Source organism: Oryzias latipes, chromosome 20 (genome assembly GCF_053564925.1).
Source record: "Oryzias latipes strain Hd-rR chromosome 20, Olatipes_Hd-rR_3.1".
Taxonomy (NCBI): Eukaryota; Metazoa; Chordata; class Actinopteri; order Beloniformes; family Adrianichthyidae; genus Oryzias; species Oryzias latipes.
Genome location: NC_136256.1, coordinates 5,558,635 through 5,575,440, shown reverse-complemented (window position 1 = coordinate 5,575,440; position 16,806 = coordinate 5,558,635). Strand labels below are relative to the sequence as shown.

The 16,806-nt window shown below is 41.5% G+C and overlaps 1 protein-coding gene across 1 annotated transcript; it reads left to right on the top strand.

Annotated features, from left to right (window-relative positions):
* Positions 1-868: 868 nt before the first annotated feature.
* LOC144988491 (uncharacterized) lies at positions 869-6,112 on the top strand. The gene is made up of 9 exons (XM_078938925.1): positions 869-1,322; positions 1,563-1,646; positions 1,876-2,380; positions 2,481-2,805; positions 2,885-3,686; positions 3,804-4,010; positions 4,101-4,429; positions 4,509-5,014; positions 5,092-6,112. The coding sequence occupies exons 1-9, from the start codon at positions 869-871 to the stop codon at positions 5,825-5,827; spliced, it is 3,948 nt and encodes a 1,315-aa protein (XP_078795051.1). The 3' UTR covers positions 5,828-6,112.
* Positions 6,113-16,806: the final 10,694 nt, after the last annotated feature.

Genomic DNA, 16,806 nt, shown 5'->3' with positions numbered 1-16,806 from the left:
CCATCAAGAGTTTTAGCCCTTACTGTAGGAGAACTGGACTGAAGGACCCCCCCCCCCTCGCTGGCTCCAAGAAGCCAAAATACCATATGGAGAAAAAACCTGTTACTCAGTCATTCTATTGGTCAGATAACAATTCTGTCTCTGATACCTCTTTATTGGCATCTCCTTATTATTCTAATTTGTTCATGTTTTTTATGGACTGACAGTGTCTGGCTCTTTCTCTCCAACATAGCGGCGTTCATCTCACCCAGAAAATGGGGACTGTATTAACGTTGTTTGGTTGGTTTTCTATTGAGGGTGGGGTCGAGGTTTCTCCTGGGGAAGGGGGTCCCCCACACACACTCACTCACTCACTCACTCACTGTCTGTCTGTCTGTCTGTCTGCCATGGGTTATGGCAGTGTTTATTACCACATGATTATTGTTTACATATAGCTTGTTAAATTATTGTCACACCCTTAAAATGCAAATTGTTAATGGCTATATTTTCATTGCAGAAAATGTATGCTTATCCTGTTTTCCGTCGCCAATCTGCAACATCAACCCGTCTCCTTCTGGCACCTTCAGCCGAGGCAAAGCGCCTTGAAAATGTGGAGACTGGACGTGCGAAACCAAAGGCGGAGGTGCTTAAAGAGGCCCGGACGTTTGTCAGCACAAACGGAGGTGACCCCAGTGACCAGTTTTTGGTATTGGCTCACTGCAGACTACAGTTTGGTAAATACCAAGGCCAACGATTTAGATGGCTCCTGGAAAACTCTCTGGGCTATGCTGTGTATTTAATGCTTAGCATCTCTGACGAGGCAGCACATACATCACCGTTGTCAGAAAACAAGCAACTCTTCCTTCAGTACACTTCTCAAATTAGAGAGATGGGAGAAGAAGATGAAAAGTACAAGAGAAAGCAGGAAATGCAAGCAGAAGCCCGAGCAACTGGAGACCAGGGCTACTTGATGGTTGAGTTTGGCGACTTCCAGGGCCGGTCCATGAAGGAGGTTTATGAGGACGGGAGCAAGGAGGCCCAAGCCCTTATCAAGTATCTGGTGACAGCACATGCCAGGCCCAACACCAACATGGCAATTTTCAAGGCATACGTCATAAAAAGACGGGCATCATCTCGTGCTACTGCCCCTCCGGCTGCACCTTCGCTTGCCACTGCAACTCCATCCTCCAGTGCAAATACACCCACCCGTGCCACTACCCCTTCTGCCACCCAGATCCGAACCGGCGTCCAGCAGACTGCTGCTGTGAAGGCACTCTTAGGACTTGGCAAAAATATCCCTACTTCCCAGCTCGTCAAAAAACTCACATCACCAGCTAAGCACCGTGAGTATACATGCATATTTATTTGTTCTCAGAGCAATTCCACATGCATTTAGCAATATGGTAAAAGTGTCCAATTGCTCTTTTTTAAGATCCTGTACTGCCTCCTCCAAGAGGAGGAGGAGAACCTCCAGCCAAAAATTTGGCCCAAAGGCAGCTTTTTACTGCTGGTAATTAAGCTCTATTTTACATAAGTTTGTCTTTATGTGTTTCTTAGAGTAATATGTTTATACTTTCTTCTAGACACTTCCATTCCTCCTGCTAAGGAGGCTGATGATGAGGAGCTGCTTCTTGCTGCAGCACAATGTGAAGCACAGCTAAGTGCAGGTGTGTTATATTAACCAGACAGTAACCTTAGGAGACTGTTTTTTTTAATCAAAGACACTTTTAGAAGCATTATAAAAAAGCATTTTTTTGCTTGCAAAAAAGCCTAATTTTGAGCCTCATTTCTTTAATCTTTACCATTTGATCCTCTTTCTGTTCTCCACTGTCATTTGTGTCATTTATGCTATAGCAGCTGGAAGAGTCATTCTTCTGTTTGTTCCTGTTCCCTCAGAGGCCTGTCCTGGTCCCTCTCCATCTGTGGCAGCAGCAAAGTCAGCGCTGGAGCTTCCAGTCCACTGGAAAGAACAACTGCCACGCTTCCAGCACGAGTGGATTGCAAAGACGCTTTTCAAAGCCAACCCACGAACCGGCAAGGCAGAACTTGTGTCGCAGCTAAAGCTTTGGTGGCATCCTCCCCAGCCCGCTCTGGTTCACACTCAGCCTCCCGCCTCACCAGACCTCTTCTTCTGCCGGCCCCTGTTCCTGTGGATGCCACAAAAAATGTGGTCATTTCTTTTTGTCTGCGGTCGTCCACAATGTGGTCAGCACAGACTTACGGCGGCTGGAATTTACAGGACTGTTCGTAAAGTCCTGGACATTGATGGGTGGTATGACCTCGCCACGGAGTATCTGGAATGTAAACGCTGCAAGAGAAAATACCCATCCTGGTCAGAGGACATTTTGGGGCAGATGGACATGGGTCATCGCAGCCATTTCCCAGCTCTGCTGACATACAGGTGGGACATATTGACGCATGTTCATAATGAGCTGACTTTGTGTTTTCATTTTTGCCTAACCTAAGGTTTGCATGCCTATCCTATGCTGTTGTTTCCTTAGGTACTCATGTGACAAGCGGGTGCTGAGAATGATGAGGGAGAGGACACTGGGCAACAGCGTGACACAACTTTATAAAAAGTTACTGGAACAGCACAGTGAGGCATGGACACAGCGCGTCCTACAGTACCTCACAGCGTGTGAACCGTTCACAAGGGCCTCTCTTCAGCGACCAGTGTTTGCTGAGCCCCCCCCCATGCCGGCCTTGCCTAAGCCTAAGTGGCTGTTAGCTGTTTATGCAAGGGATGTTCTGGGGCGGATCAACGAAGTGAAGGCCAAAATCACATCTGTGTTTGGATGTGTTTTGAAGATGGACTCCACAAAAAAGGTACTTTTTCAAAACTTTTTTAAACAGATATTAATATGCTTACATAAATAATAAACAGTTTTTACTTTTTTGTCAATAGGTCACAAAGAAGCTTGCGGGGGCTGCTTCAGGAACAGCTGCCTGGTGCACAAATGTCGGCAATGAACATGGCCAGGTTCTGGTCTCTGTTCTGACAGCCGCTGAAGGACATGGACTGGACGCCATGGCGGCTGGCCTGATGAGGCGCTACAGGGAGGCAGGAGAGGCACCCCCAAAAGTGATGTACGTGGACAGAGACTGCTGCAGCAGACACGGCCGGTCTCTGGTGAAGACCCTGTTTTCAGAGTGGGATGAGCTTGAGGTGCGCCTGGACATCTGGCATTTCATGCGGCGATTCGCTGCAGGTGTCACGACAGAGGCTCATCCGCTCTACGGGATCTTCATGGCACGTCTGTCTGCGTGCATTTTTGAGTGGGATCCAGAAGATGTGGCTGCTCTTCGCTGCGCCAAGGAGGCTGAGCTGGCAGCAAAGAAAAGTGGCCATGTTTCCAGAAGGACGGTCAGTGCTCAGATTAGTCGCAGGGAGTTGGCACTCCACTGTCGGAGGAGGACCAGGGGAGTGGAGGAGACTGCAGCATTATTAGGAGCACTCATCCATCAGTTCGACAGTGCAGATGGGAAGGACACCCTTGGAGTTCCACTGTTGGACCACGAACGCATCCAACAGATTTGGAAGGAACAGCAAAACCACCTGCTGTGCATCCAAGACCCCGAGAACTTCCCACTCTACATGAAGACGGGCACACTAAAGAAAGGCGGCGTGGAGCTGTCTTGCTACAGGTGTGCCCGTGGGTCGACCTCCTTGGAGTCCTTCCACCTCCACCTGAACCGTTTTATACCAGGTAATGTGCACTGAACATCTGGGTTCCTAACCTTTCTGTAAACATTTCTAACATTTGCTTTCATGTGGTTCACATCTTGTAAACAGAGACTTATCAAACCCTGTTTGTTTCACTCAGGAACCAGTGCCAGTGACGCGCATTTCCAGGCATATCTCCTTGAGGGCTTGATGCGCTGGAATGATGACCGGATGGAGGATGCTGTCAAAGGAAATTCCTCCTTCCGGTTATTCGAAACTTCAATGAGAGAGGCTGTGGACCAACTCAGCCAAGCAGTGCTAGGGAAGCCCTGGGATGAGCGTTATCGCCCTCCTGGAGCATATACGGGTAAGAAATATATACATTTGTTATTTTGCGATTTATCTATTTATCCTAATGTCACAACAGCGTTTATAGCTTTTCTTTTTATTGTTGTAGGTGAATTGCTGGGAATAGAATACCTGTACAGCCAGACTGGCAAAACATTTACTGCCATGCTTCAGACCCCTGAAGAGGAGGACAGGCTGCTGGAGGGAATCGATGACCAGGACTTCCAAGACGAGGGGTTTGGGGAAGACAACATGGAGGACATCACTGTTCCAGTGTTGGATGACCCCCCTCTTGATGTCGTTGCCAGCCCCTTATCTTCACCTCAGCCTCAACTCTCAGTATCACCAGGTGGACCTGAATCTTCTGCTCATCGTCTTTCCTCTGTGGTGGTGTCACAGCCAACTGAGAGTGAAAGCAGCCCTTCAGACGAGGCAGAGGTGAGACGTTTTAAAGGACCATCCTTTCATTTTAGTCTCATCTGGTTCAGCATTTCTAACATTCATTTGCATTTATTAGTCTGCTGTTGTAGGACCCGACGGCATAGCTGGGTGGGACAAAGTCCAGGATCTGGCCTCTTACTTAGTGGGACTCCGTGAGGCTCCTTACCTCACTGACCCACAAGTTACAGAGGCCATTCGACTATGGACAGCTCTCCTGGACGTGGACAAAAAGCGGGTCAACTACCAGCCTCGACACCAGCCTCAGCTTTCACACGGCCGCTTTAAGGCACCTAAACGCTCCGGGGTGACACCAGGAGTGGAAAGCGTGAAAAGGTGTCTCATTGGACATCCTGGGGGTCCAGCTCAGTGGCCAAGCACCAGCCGCTTGGTTGAGGCTATTTGCATTAAGCTTAGCCGTTTGCACAAGACGCCCACCAAGAAGGCTGGAGTTAGCACCCCAAGGTGGTCCAAAATCCTCACGGATTACCACCATATCCGGGATTTAGTGCTGAGCAGTCGCAGGCTGATGGAGGAAACAATGATCCAGCTGTTTGAGCTCAATCAGAGGACACTCATTCAGTGGTGAGCACAGCGCCTTATTTTATTCTATTTCAATGACTTTTTCAAAACATTATCATAATACCGTTGATTCATTTCAGGTTTCAGCGGCGGGAGAAAAACCAAGAAAGGAGTGTCCTCGCCCAGGGATTGACACCCCCCGAGCCAGTTGCTGTAGCTGCAAGCGACCTTCCTGCTCCAAGGCAAAAAATGGATGAGGCACCATCCACATCTGGGCCCAAATTCAAATTCATTCTTCCTCTAAATAGAGCAGGACAGGCTCCTATTCTGAGACCAGGTCGCAGGCCTGCTGCTGCTACTGCTACTGCTACTGCTTCTTCCTCTTCCTCTGCTGCTACTGACAGTATGATGTGCCCCATCACACCTGCCACCAGTGTAACTGGTTTTATTCCACCTGTGTCAGCACCTGGATTATTGTTGGGGACCATAATTCCTTTCCCAGTTATGGCTGTGCCCACTGCTTATCGATTTCCTGGAGCAACAACAAGCAGTGCAGGCTTCGTTCCACCTGCGACTGCCCCAGCTGTCCCTACTGTCCCTGTGTCACGCTCCACACAGAAGAACAGGCAAAGACGGGCCTTGGAGGAAGAAAGCGGCATCCACAAAAGAAAATACATACGAGGAGTGAACTATAATACGTGTAGCAAATGTGGACAGCCCAAAACAAAAGAATACGGGCATAGTCGCTACAAAAATGCCACATTTTGCTCGCGGGCGTCAAATGGACGATCATTGGATGACTGGTTGGCAGAACAGCGCCAACAGCACAAAGGCAGATCACCACCTCCTCCTCCTCCTCCTCCTCCTCTTTCATAGGTACTCTTCAGTAATACTATCGTAATGTAGATAGTAAATTATTGTTGTATGTACATTCTTTAGTTATTTTAAATTTTATTTTTTATTATTTTTTAGTTATTTTCTAATATTTACTTTTTGTCAATGTGATTCATGTTAGTTTTCTGTGTCTTCATTTTAATAAAACATTTTACATTTGAAGTATCATTTGTCTGGTCAATTAAAGCTACAAATAAGCTTTCACATTCCCAGAATTTGTCCCCTCCACACCCCACTCAAGAAAAAAAGAAGAAAAGATTTTTTTTTTAAATCTGTTATGTTTAATAATGTAAACATCTCAAAGTCTTTTTTTTTTTTGAAAATAATACAATTCGAAAGCTGTAAATAGGTTTTGTGACACGTCACAGACAACTTGTGTAAACAAAGTAATAAAATACATAAATAATATGTAATTATCATATGTATTATACAGTTATAGATAATTATACAGCCGCAAAAAGGTCCTGCACACAAGTGTCAACACAAAGAAACATTCATTTATTGTCAAAATAAGCAAGTTAACATGCTTTTTTGCATTAATATCCATGGCATGATAGTTATTATCGATAAATAACTTGTGAAAACTGCACAAGACATGAGCTTGCATATTTATCAATGAAGAAAGATTCATGATAACGTGACTGAGCGTCTGACCATTCGCGTTTTACGTTTCAAATACGTCATCCGAAAGACGGCGACGAACAGCGTCCTTGGATACCTGAGCGGACGGACAGACCTTCGGTTCGAGTCCAGCTTTGGGAGAGAGTCTCGTTTCACATATTACTGAAAACAATCCACAATATGTAGACGTATATCCAGAGTCTTTCAGCGTGAAAACCGCGCCGCAGATTTCCGGTTTGCGCGTGCTTTTGCCTCGTGCGCGAGCGGGAAGATCAGCCCCCCGCCTTTGCGCAGCAAGTGCTCTACCATTTGAGCTAATTCCCCTTCCGTTAGATTTTTTTACTGTGCCAAGCTTTAATTTCACTTTGTGAAATGAATTGACAAATTTTCTTAACGTGGTTGCATATCCAAACACTGTCTTTATAGTTTTTCTCTGCAAAATCTCAACATGTTCCAATGGTGGACAACCATAAGATACTATTTTGGTTTCCACAGTTTACAAGCTAATGCTAGAATGGTAGGCAAGGCCCTATTTACAAAGGTAAAATAAAAACCTGGGGCTTCTACATGAATCAAAAAAATTAAAAGGTGACTCATTACCTATGTACGTAGTTGTGCTGAATGAAAAGAGACTGACCAGCAAATCTTTCTGATGTCCATTTTCCCTGATGGTAATTTTGCATGCATCTTTTTACCTGAGGTTATACACTCCTTGTGAGCACAAACCTAGACTCATCAAGAGGGATCAACGAGTTGCCATTGTGTTTTTGCGGAACCCACTGAATACTATTCTTGGACATCAACATCTGAAAGCCACTAAAAAATGGGATACGTCAAGAAGATTTTAGTGATAAACAAGTAAAAGGCTGCAGATTTCTTGCAGCTGTATAGTCCTTAGTAAGCAGATAGCAATGGTGATTGTTTAAAAATCATGTGATGTGTTTGATGAATGGTTTCATTTTAAGGTGTGCATTAGTTACACTAGTCAACAACTGAAGATAATGGAGAATGAGGGCGTCGATCCCCCTACCTCTCACATGCTAAGCGAGCGCTCTACCATTTGAGCTAATTCCCCTTCCGTTAGATGTTTTTACTGTGCCAAGCTTTAATTTCACTTTGTGTAATGAATTGACAAATCTTCCTAACATGGTTGCATATCCAAACACTGTCTTTATAGTTTTTCTCTGCAAAATCTCAACATGTTCCAATGGTGGACAACCATAAGATACTATTTTGGTTTCCACAGTTTACAAGCTAATGCTAGAATGGTTGGCAAGGCCCTATTTACAAAGGTAAAATAAAAACCTGGGGCTTCTACATGAATCAAAAAATTTAAAAGGTGACTCATTACCTATGTACGTAGTCGTGCTGAATGAAAAGAGACTGACCAGCAAATCTTTCTGATGTCCATTTTCCCTGATGGTAATTTTGCATGCATCTTTTTACCTGAGGTTATACACTCCTTGTGAGCAAAAACTTAGACTCATCAAGAGGGATCAACGAGTTGCCATTGTGTTTTTGCGGAACCCACTGAATACTATTCTTGGACATCAACATCTGAAAGCCACTAAAAAATGGGATACCTCAAGAAGATTTTAGTGATTAACAAGTAAAAGACTGCAGATTTCTTGCAGCTGTATAGTCCTTAGTAAGCAGATAGCAATGGTGATTGTTTAAAAACCATCTAATGTGTTTCATGAATGGTTTAATTTTAAGGTGTGCATTAGTTACACTAGTCAACAAGTGAAGATAATGGAGAATGAGGGCGTCGATCCCCCTACCTCTCACATGCTAAGCGAGCGCTCTACCATTTGAGCTAATTCCCCTTCCGTTAGATCTTTTTACTGTGCCAAGCTTTAATTTCACTTTGTGTAATGAATTGACAAATCTTCCTAACATGGTTGCATATCCAAACACTGTCTTTATAGTTTTTCTCTGCAAAATCTCAACATGTTCCAATGGTGGACAACTATAAGATACTATTTTGGTTTCCACAGTTGACACGCTAATGCTAGAATGGTTGGCAAGGCCCTATTTACAAAGGTAAAATAAAAACCTGGGGCTTCTACATGAATCAAAAAATTTAAAAGGTGACTCATTACCTATGTACGTAGTTGTGCTGAATGAAAAGAGACTGACCAGCAAATCTTTCTGATGTCCATTTTCCCTGATGGTAATTTTGCATGCATCTTTTTACCTGAGGTTATACACTCCTTGTGAGCAAAAACTTAGACTCATCAAGAGGGATCAACGAGTTGCCATTGTGTTTTTGCGGAACCCACTGAATACTATTCTTGGACATCAACATCTGAAAGCCACTAAAAAATGGGATACCTCAAGAAGATTTTAGTGATTAACAAGTAAAAGACTGCAGATTTCTTGCAGCTGTATAGTCCTTAGTAAGCAGATAGCAATGGTGATTGTTTAAAAACCATGTAATGTGTTTGATGAATGGTTTAATTTTAAGGTGTGCATTAGTTACACTAGTCAACAAGTGAAGATAATGGAGAATGAGGGCGTCGATCCCCCTACCTCTCACATGCTAAGCGAGCGCTCCACCATTTGAGCAAATTCCCCTTCCGTTAGATGTTTTTACTGTGCCAAGCTTTAATTTCACTTTGTGTAATGAATTGACAAATCTTCCTAACATGGTTGCATATCCAAACACTGTCTTTATAGTTTTTCTCTGCAAAATCTCAACATGTTCCAATGGTGGACAACCATAAGATACTATTTTGGTTTCCACAGTTGACACGCTAATGCTAGAATGGTTGGCAAGGCCCTATATACAAAGGTAAAATAAAAACCTGGGGCTTCTACATGAATCAAAAAATTTAAAAGGTGACTCATTACCTATGTCCGTAGTTGTGCTGAGTAAAAAGAGACTGACCAGCAAATCTTTCTGATGTCCATTTTCCCTGATGGTAATTTTGCATGCATCTTTTTACCTGAGGTTATACACTCCTTGTGAGCAAAAACTTAGACCCATCAAGAGGGATCAACGAGTTGCCATTGTGTTTTTGCGGAACCCACTGAATACTATTCTTGGACATCAACATCTGAAAGCCACTAAAAAATGGGATACCTCAAGAAGATTTTTAGTGATTAACAACTGAAAGACTGCAGATTTCTTGCAGATGGATAGTGCTTAGTAAGCACTTAGCAATGGTGATTGTTTAAAAACCATGTAATGTGTTTTATGAATGGTTTAATTTTAAGGTGTGCATTAGTTACACTAGTCAACAACTGAAGATAATGGAGAATGAGAGCATCGATCCCCCTACCTCTCACATGCTAAGCGAGCGCTCTACCATTTGAGCTAATTCCCCTTCCGTTAGATTTTTTTACTGTGCCAAGCTTTAATTTCACTTTGTGAAATGAATTGACAAATCTTCCTAACGTGGTTGCATATCCAAACACTGTCTTTATAGTTTTTCTCTGCAAAATCTCAACATGTTCCAATGGTGGACAACCATAAGATACTATTTTGGTTTCCACAGTTTACAAGCTAATGCTAGAATGGTAGGCAAGGCCCTATTTACAAAGGTAAAATAAAAACCTGGGGCTTCTACATGAATCAAAAAATTTAAAATGTGACTCATTACCTATGTACGTAGTTGTGCTGAATGAAAAGAGACTGACCAGCAAATCTTTCTGATCTCCATTTTCCCTGATGGTAATTTTGCATGCATCTTTTTACCTGAGGTTATACACTCCTTGTGAGCACAAACCTAGACTCATCAAGAGGGATCAACGAGTTGCCATTGTATTTTTGCGGAACCCACTGAATACTATTCTTGGACATCAACATCTGAAAGCCACTAAAAAATGGGATACCTCAAGAAGATTTTAGTGATTAACAAGTAAAAGACTGCAGATTTCTTGCAGCTGTATAGTCCTTAGTAAGCAGATAGCAATGGTGATTGTTTAAAAACCATGTAATGTGTTTCATTAATGGTTTAATTTTAAGGTGTGCATTAGTTACACTAGTCAACAAGTGAAGATAATGGAGAATGAGGGCGACGATCCCCCTACCTCTCACATGCTAAGCGAGCGCTCTACCATTTGAGCTAATTCCCCTTCCGTTAGATGTTTTTACTGTGCCAAGCTTTAATTTCACTTTGTGTAATGAATTGACAAATCTTCCTAACATGGTTGCATATCCAAACACTGTCTTTATAGTTTTTCTCTGCAAAATCTCAACATGTTCCAATGGTGGACAACCATAAGATACTATTTTGGTTTCCACAGTTGACACGCTAATGCTAGAATGGTTGGCAAGGCCCTATATACAAAGGTAAAATAAAAACCTGGGGCTTCTACATGAATCAAAAAATCTAAAAGGTGACTCATTACCTATGTCCGTAGTTGTGCTGAGTAAAAAGAGACTGACCAGCAAATCTTTCTGATCTCCATTTTCCCTGATGGTAATTTTGCATGCATCTTTTTACCTGAGGTTATACACACCTTGTGAGCAAAAACTTAGACCCATCAAGAGGGATCAACGAGTTGCCATTGTGTTTTTGCGGAACCCACTGAATACTATTCTTGGACATCAACATCTGAAAGCCACTAAAAAATGGGATACCTCAAGAAGATTTTTAGTGATTAACAACTGAAAGACTGCAGATTTCTTGCAGATGGATAGTCCTTAGTAAGCAGATAGCAATGGTGATTGTTTAAAAACCACGTAATGTGTTTGATGAATGGTGTAATTTTGAAGGTGTGCATTAGTTACACTAGTCAACAAGTGAAGATAATGGAGAATGAGGGCGACGATCCCCCTACCTCTCACATGCTAAGCAAGTGCTCTACCATTTGAGCTAATTCCCCTTCCGTTAGATGCTTTTACTGTGCCAAGCTTTAATTTCACTTTGTGTAATGAATTGACAAATCTTCCTAACATGGTTGCACATCCAAACACTGTCTTTATAGTTTTTCTCTGCAAAATCTCAACATGTTCCAATGGTGGACAACCATAAGATACTATTTTGGTTTCCACAGTTGACACGCTAATGCTAGAATGGTTGGCAAGGCCCTATATACAAAGGTAAAATAAAAACCTGGGGCTTCTACATGAATCAAAAAATTTAAAAGGTGACTCATTACCTATGTCCGTAGTTGTGCTGAGTAAAAAGAGACTGACCAGCAAATCTTTCTGATGTCCATTTTCCCTGATGGTAATTTTGCATGCATCTTTTTACCTGAGGTTATACACTCCTTGTGAGCAAAAACTTAGACCCATCAAGAGGGATCAACGAGTTGCCATTGTGTTTTTGCGGAACCCACTGAATACTATTCTTGGACATCAACATCTGAAAGCCACTAAAAAATGGGATACCTCAAGAAGATTTTTAGTGATTAACAACTGAAAGACTGCAGATTTCTTGCAGATGGATAGTGCTTAGTAAGCACTTAGCAATGGTGATTGTTTAAAAACCATGTAATGTGTTTTATGAATGGTTTAATTTTAAGGTGTGCATTAGTTACACTAGTCAACAACTGAAGATAATGGAGAATGAGAGCATCGATCCCCCTACCTCTCACATGCTAAGCGAGCGCTCTACCATTTGAGCTAATTCCCCTTCCGTTAGATTTTTTTACTGTGCCAAGCTTTAATTTCACTTTGTGAAATGAATTGACAAATCTTCCTAACGTGGTTGCATATCCAAACACTGTCTTTATAGTTTTTCTCTGCAAAATCTCAACATGTTCCAATGGTGGACAACCATAAGATACTATTTTGGTTTCCACAGTTTACAAGCTAATGCTAGAATGGTAGGCAAGGCCCTATTTACAAAGGTAAAATAAAAACCTGGGGCTTCTACATGAATCAAAAAATTTAAAAGGTGACTCATTACCTATGTACGTAGTTGTGCTGAATGAAAAGAGACTGACCAGCAAATCTTTCTGATCTCCATTTTCCCTGATGGTAATTTTGCATGCATCTTTTTACCTGAGGTTATACACTCCTTGTGAGCACAAACCTAGACTCATCAAGAGGGATCAACGAGTTGCCATTGTGTTTTTGCGGAACCCACTGAATACTATTCTTGGACATCAACATCTGAAAGCCACTAAAAAATGGGATACCTCATGAAGATTTTTAGTGATTAACAACTGAAAGACTGCAGATTTCTTGCAGATGGATAGTGCTTAGTAAGCACTTAGCAATGGTGATTGTTTAAAAACCATGTAATGTGTTTTATGAATGGTTTAATTTTAAGGTGTGCATTAGTTACACTAGTCAACAACTGAAGATAATGGAGAATGAGAGCATCGATCCCCCTACCTCTCACATGCTAAGCGAGCGCTCTACCATTTGAGCTAATTCCCCTTCCGTTAGATTTTTTTACTGTGCCAAGCTTTAATTTCACTTTGTGAAATGAATTGACAAATCTTCCTAACGTGGTTGCATATCCAAACACTGTCTTTATAGTTTTTCTCTGCAAAATCTCAACATGTTCCAATGGTGGACAACCATAAGATACTATTTTGGTTTCCACAGTTTACAAGCTAATGCTAGAATGGTAGGCAAGGCCCTATTTACAAAGGTAAAATAAAAACCTGGGGCTTCTACATGAATCAAAAAATTTAAAAGGTGACTCATTACCTATGTACGTAGTTGTGCTGAATGAAAAGAGACTGACCAGCAAATCTTTCTGATCTCCATTTTCCCTGATGGTAATTTTGCATGCATCTTTTTACCTGAGGTTATACACTCCTTGTGAGCACAAACCTAGACTCATCAAGAGGGATCAACGAGTTGCCATTGTGTTTTTGCGGAACCCACTGAATACTATTCTTGGACATCAACATCTGAAAGCCACTAAAAAATGGGATACCTCAAGAAGATTTTAGTGATTAACAAGTAAAAGACTGCAGATTTCTTGCAGCTGTATAGTCCTTAGTAAGCAGATAGCAATGGTGATTGTTTAAAAACCATGTAATGTGTTTCATTAATGGTTTAATTTTAAGGTGTGCATTAGTTACACTAGTCAACAAGTGAAGATAATGGAGAATGAGGGCGACGATCCCCCTACCTCTCACATGCTAAGCGAGCGCTCTACCATTTGAGCTAATTCCCCTTCCGTTAGATGTTTTTACTGTGCCAAGCTTTAATTTCACTTTGTGTAATGAATTGACAAATCTTCCTAACATGGTTGCATATCCAAACACTGTCTTTATAGTTTTTCTCTGCAAAATCTCAACATGTTCCAATGGTGGACAACCATAAGATACTATTTTGGTTTCCACAGTTGACACGCTAATGCTAGAATGGTTGGCAAGGCCCTATATACAAAGGTAAAATAAAAACCTGGGGCTTCTACATGAATCAAAAAATCTAAAAGGTGACTCATTACCTATGTCCGTAGTTGTGCTGAGTAAAAAGAGACTGACCAGCAAATCTTTCTGATCTCCATTTTCCCTGATGGTAATTTTGCATGCATCTTTTTACCTGAGGTTATACACACCTTGTGAGCAAAAACTTAGACCCATCAAGAGGGATCAACGAGTTGCCATTGTGTTTTTGCGGAACCCACTGAATACTATTCTTGGACATCAACATCTGAAAGCCACTAAAAAATGGGATACCTCAAGAAGATTTTTAGTGATTAACAACTGAAAGACTGCAGATTTCTTGCAGATGGATAGTCCTTAGTAAGCAGATAGCAATGGTGATTGTTTAAAAACCACGTAATGTGTTTGATGAATGGTGTAATTTTGAAGGTGTGCATTAGTTACACTAGTCAACAAGTGAAGATAATGGAGAATGAGGGCGTCGATCCCCCTACCTCTCACATGCTAAGCAAGTGCTCTACCATTTGAGCTAATTCCCCTTCCGTTAGATGCTTTTACTGTGCCAAGCTTTAATTTCACTTTGTGTAATGAATTGACAAATCTTCCTAACATGGTTGCACATCCAAACACTGTCTTTATAGTTTTTCTCTGCAAAATCTCAACATGTTCCAATGGTGGACAACCATAAGATACTATTTTGGTTTCCACAGTTGACACGCTAATGCTAGAATGGTTGGCAAGGCCCTATATACAAAGGTAAAATAAAAACCTGGGGCTTCTACATGAATCAAAAAATCTAAAAGGTGACTCATTACCTATGTCCGTAGTTGTGCTGAGTAAAAAGAGACTGACCAGAAAATCTTTCTGATCTCCATTTTCCCTCATGGTAATTTTGCATGCATCTTTTTACCTGAGGTTATACACTCCTTGTGAGCAAAAACTTAGACCCATCAAGAGGGATCAACGAGTTGCCATTGTGTTTTTGCGGAACCCACTGAATACTATTCTTGGACATCAACATCTGAAAGCCACTAAAAAATGGGATACGTCAAGAAGATTTTAGTGATAAACAAGTAAAAGACTGCAGATTTCTTGCAGCTGTATAGTCCTTAGTAAGCAGATAGCAATGGTGATTGTTTTAAAACCACGGGATGTCTTTGATGAATGGTTTCATTTTAAGGTGTGCATTAGTTACACTAGTCAACAACTGAAGATAATGGAGAATGAGGGCGTCGATCCCCCTACCTCTCACATGCTAAGCGAGCGCTCTACCATTTGACCTAATTCCCCTTCCGTTAGATGTTTTTACTGTGCCAAGCTTTAATTTCACTTTGTGTAATGAATTGACAACTCTTCCTAACATGGTTGCATATCCAAACACTGTCTTTATAGTTTTTCTCTGCAAAATCTCAACATGTTCCAATGGTGGACAACCATAAGATACTATTTTGGTTTCCACAGTTGACACGCTAATGCTAGAATGGTTGGCAAGGCCCTATATACAAAGGTAAAATAAAAACCTGGGGCTTCTACATGAATCAAAAAATCTAAAAGGTGACTCATTACCTATGTCCGTAGTTGTGCTGAGTAAAAAGAGACTGACCAGCAAATCTTTCTGATCTCCATTTTCCCTGATGGTAATTTTGCATGCATCTTTTTACCTGAGGTTATACACTCCTTGTGAGCAAAAACTTAGACCCATCAAGAGGGATCAACGAGCTGCCATTGTGTTTTTGCGGAACCCACTGAATACTATGCTTGGACATCAACATCTGAAAGCCACTAAAAAATGGGATACGTCAAGAAGATTTTAGTGATAAACAAGTAAAAGACTGCAGATTTCTTGCAGCTGTATAGTCCTTAGTAAGCAGATAGCAATGGTGATTGTTTAAAAACCATGTAATGTGTTTGATGAATGGTTTAATTTTAAGGTGTGCATTAGTTACACTAGTCAACAAGTGAAGATAATGGAGAATGAGGGCGTCGATACCCTACCTCTCACATGCTAAGCGAGCGCTCCACCATTTGAGCAAATTCCCCTTCCGTTAGATGTTTTTACTGTGCCAAGCTTTAATTTCACTTTGTGTAATGAATTGACAAATCTTCCTAACATGGTTGCATATCCAAACACTGTCTTTATAGTTTTTCTCTGCAAAATCTCAACATGTTCCAATGGTGGACAACCATAAGATACTATTTTGGTTTCCACAGTTGACACGCTAATGCTAGAATGGTTGGCAAGGCCCTATATACAAAGGTAAAATAAAAACCTGGGGCTTCTACATGAATCAAAAAATTTAAAAGGTGACTCATTACCTATGTCCGTAGTTGTGCTGAGTAAAAAGAGACTGACCAGCAAATCTTTCTGATGTCCATTTTCCCTGATGGTAATTTTGCATGCATCTTTTTACCTGAGGTTATACACTCCTTGTGAGCAAAAACTTAGACCCATCAAAAGGGATCAACGAGTTGCCATTGTGTTTTTGCGGAACCCACTGAATACTATTCTTGGACATCAACATCTGAAAGCCACTAAAAAATGGGATACCTCAAGAAGATTTTTAGTGATTAACAACTGAAAGACTGCAGATTTCTTGCAGCTGTATAGTCCTTAGTAAGCAGATAGCAATGGTGATTGTTTAAAAACCATGTAATGTGTTTCATGAATGGTTTAATTTTAAGGTGTGCATTAGTTACACTAGTCAACAACTGAAGATAATGGAGAATGAGGGCGTCAATCCCCATACCTCTCACATGCTAAGCGAGCGCTCTACCATTTGAGCTAATTCCCCTTCCGTTAGATGCTTTTACTGTGCCAAGCTTTAATTTCACTTTGTGAAATGAATTGACAAATCTTCCTAACGTGGTTGCATATCCAAACACTGTCTTTATAGTTTTTCTCTGCAAAATCTCAACATGTTCCAATGGTGGACAACCATAAGATACTATTTTGGTTTCCACAGTTTACAAGCTAATGCTAGAATGGTTGGCAAGGCCCTATTTACAAAGGTAAAATAAAAACCTGGGGCTTCTACATG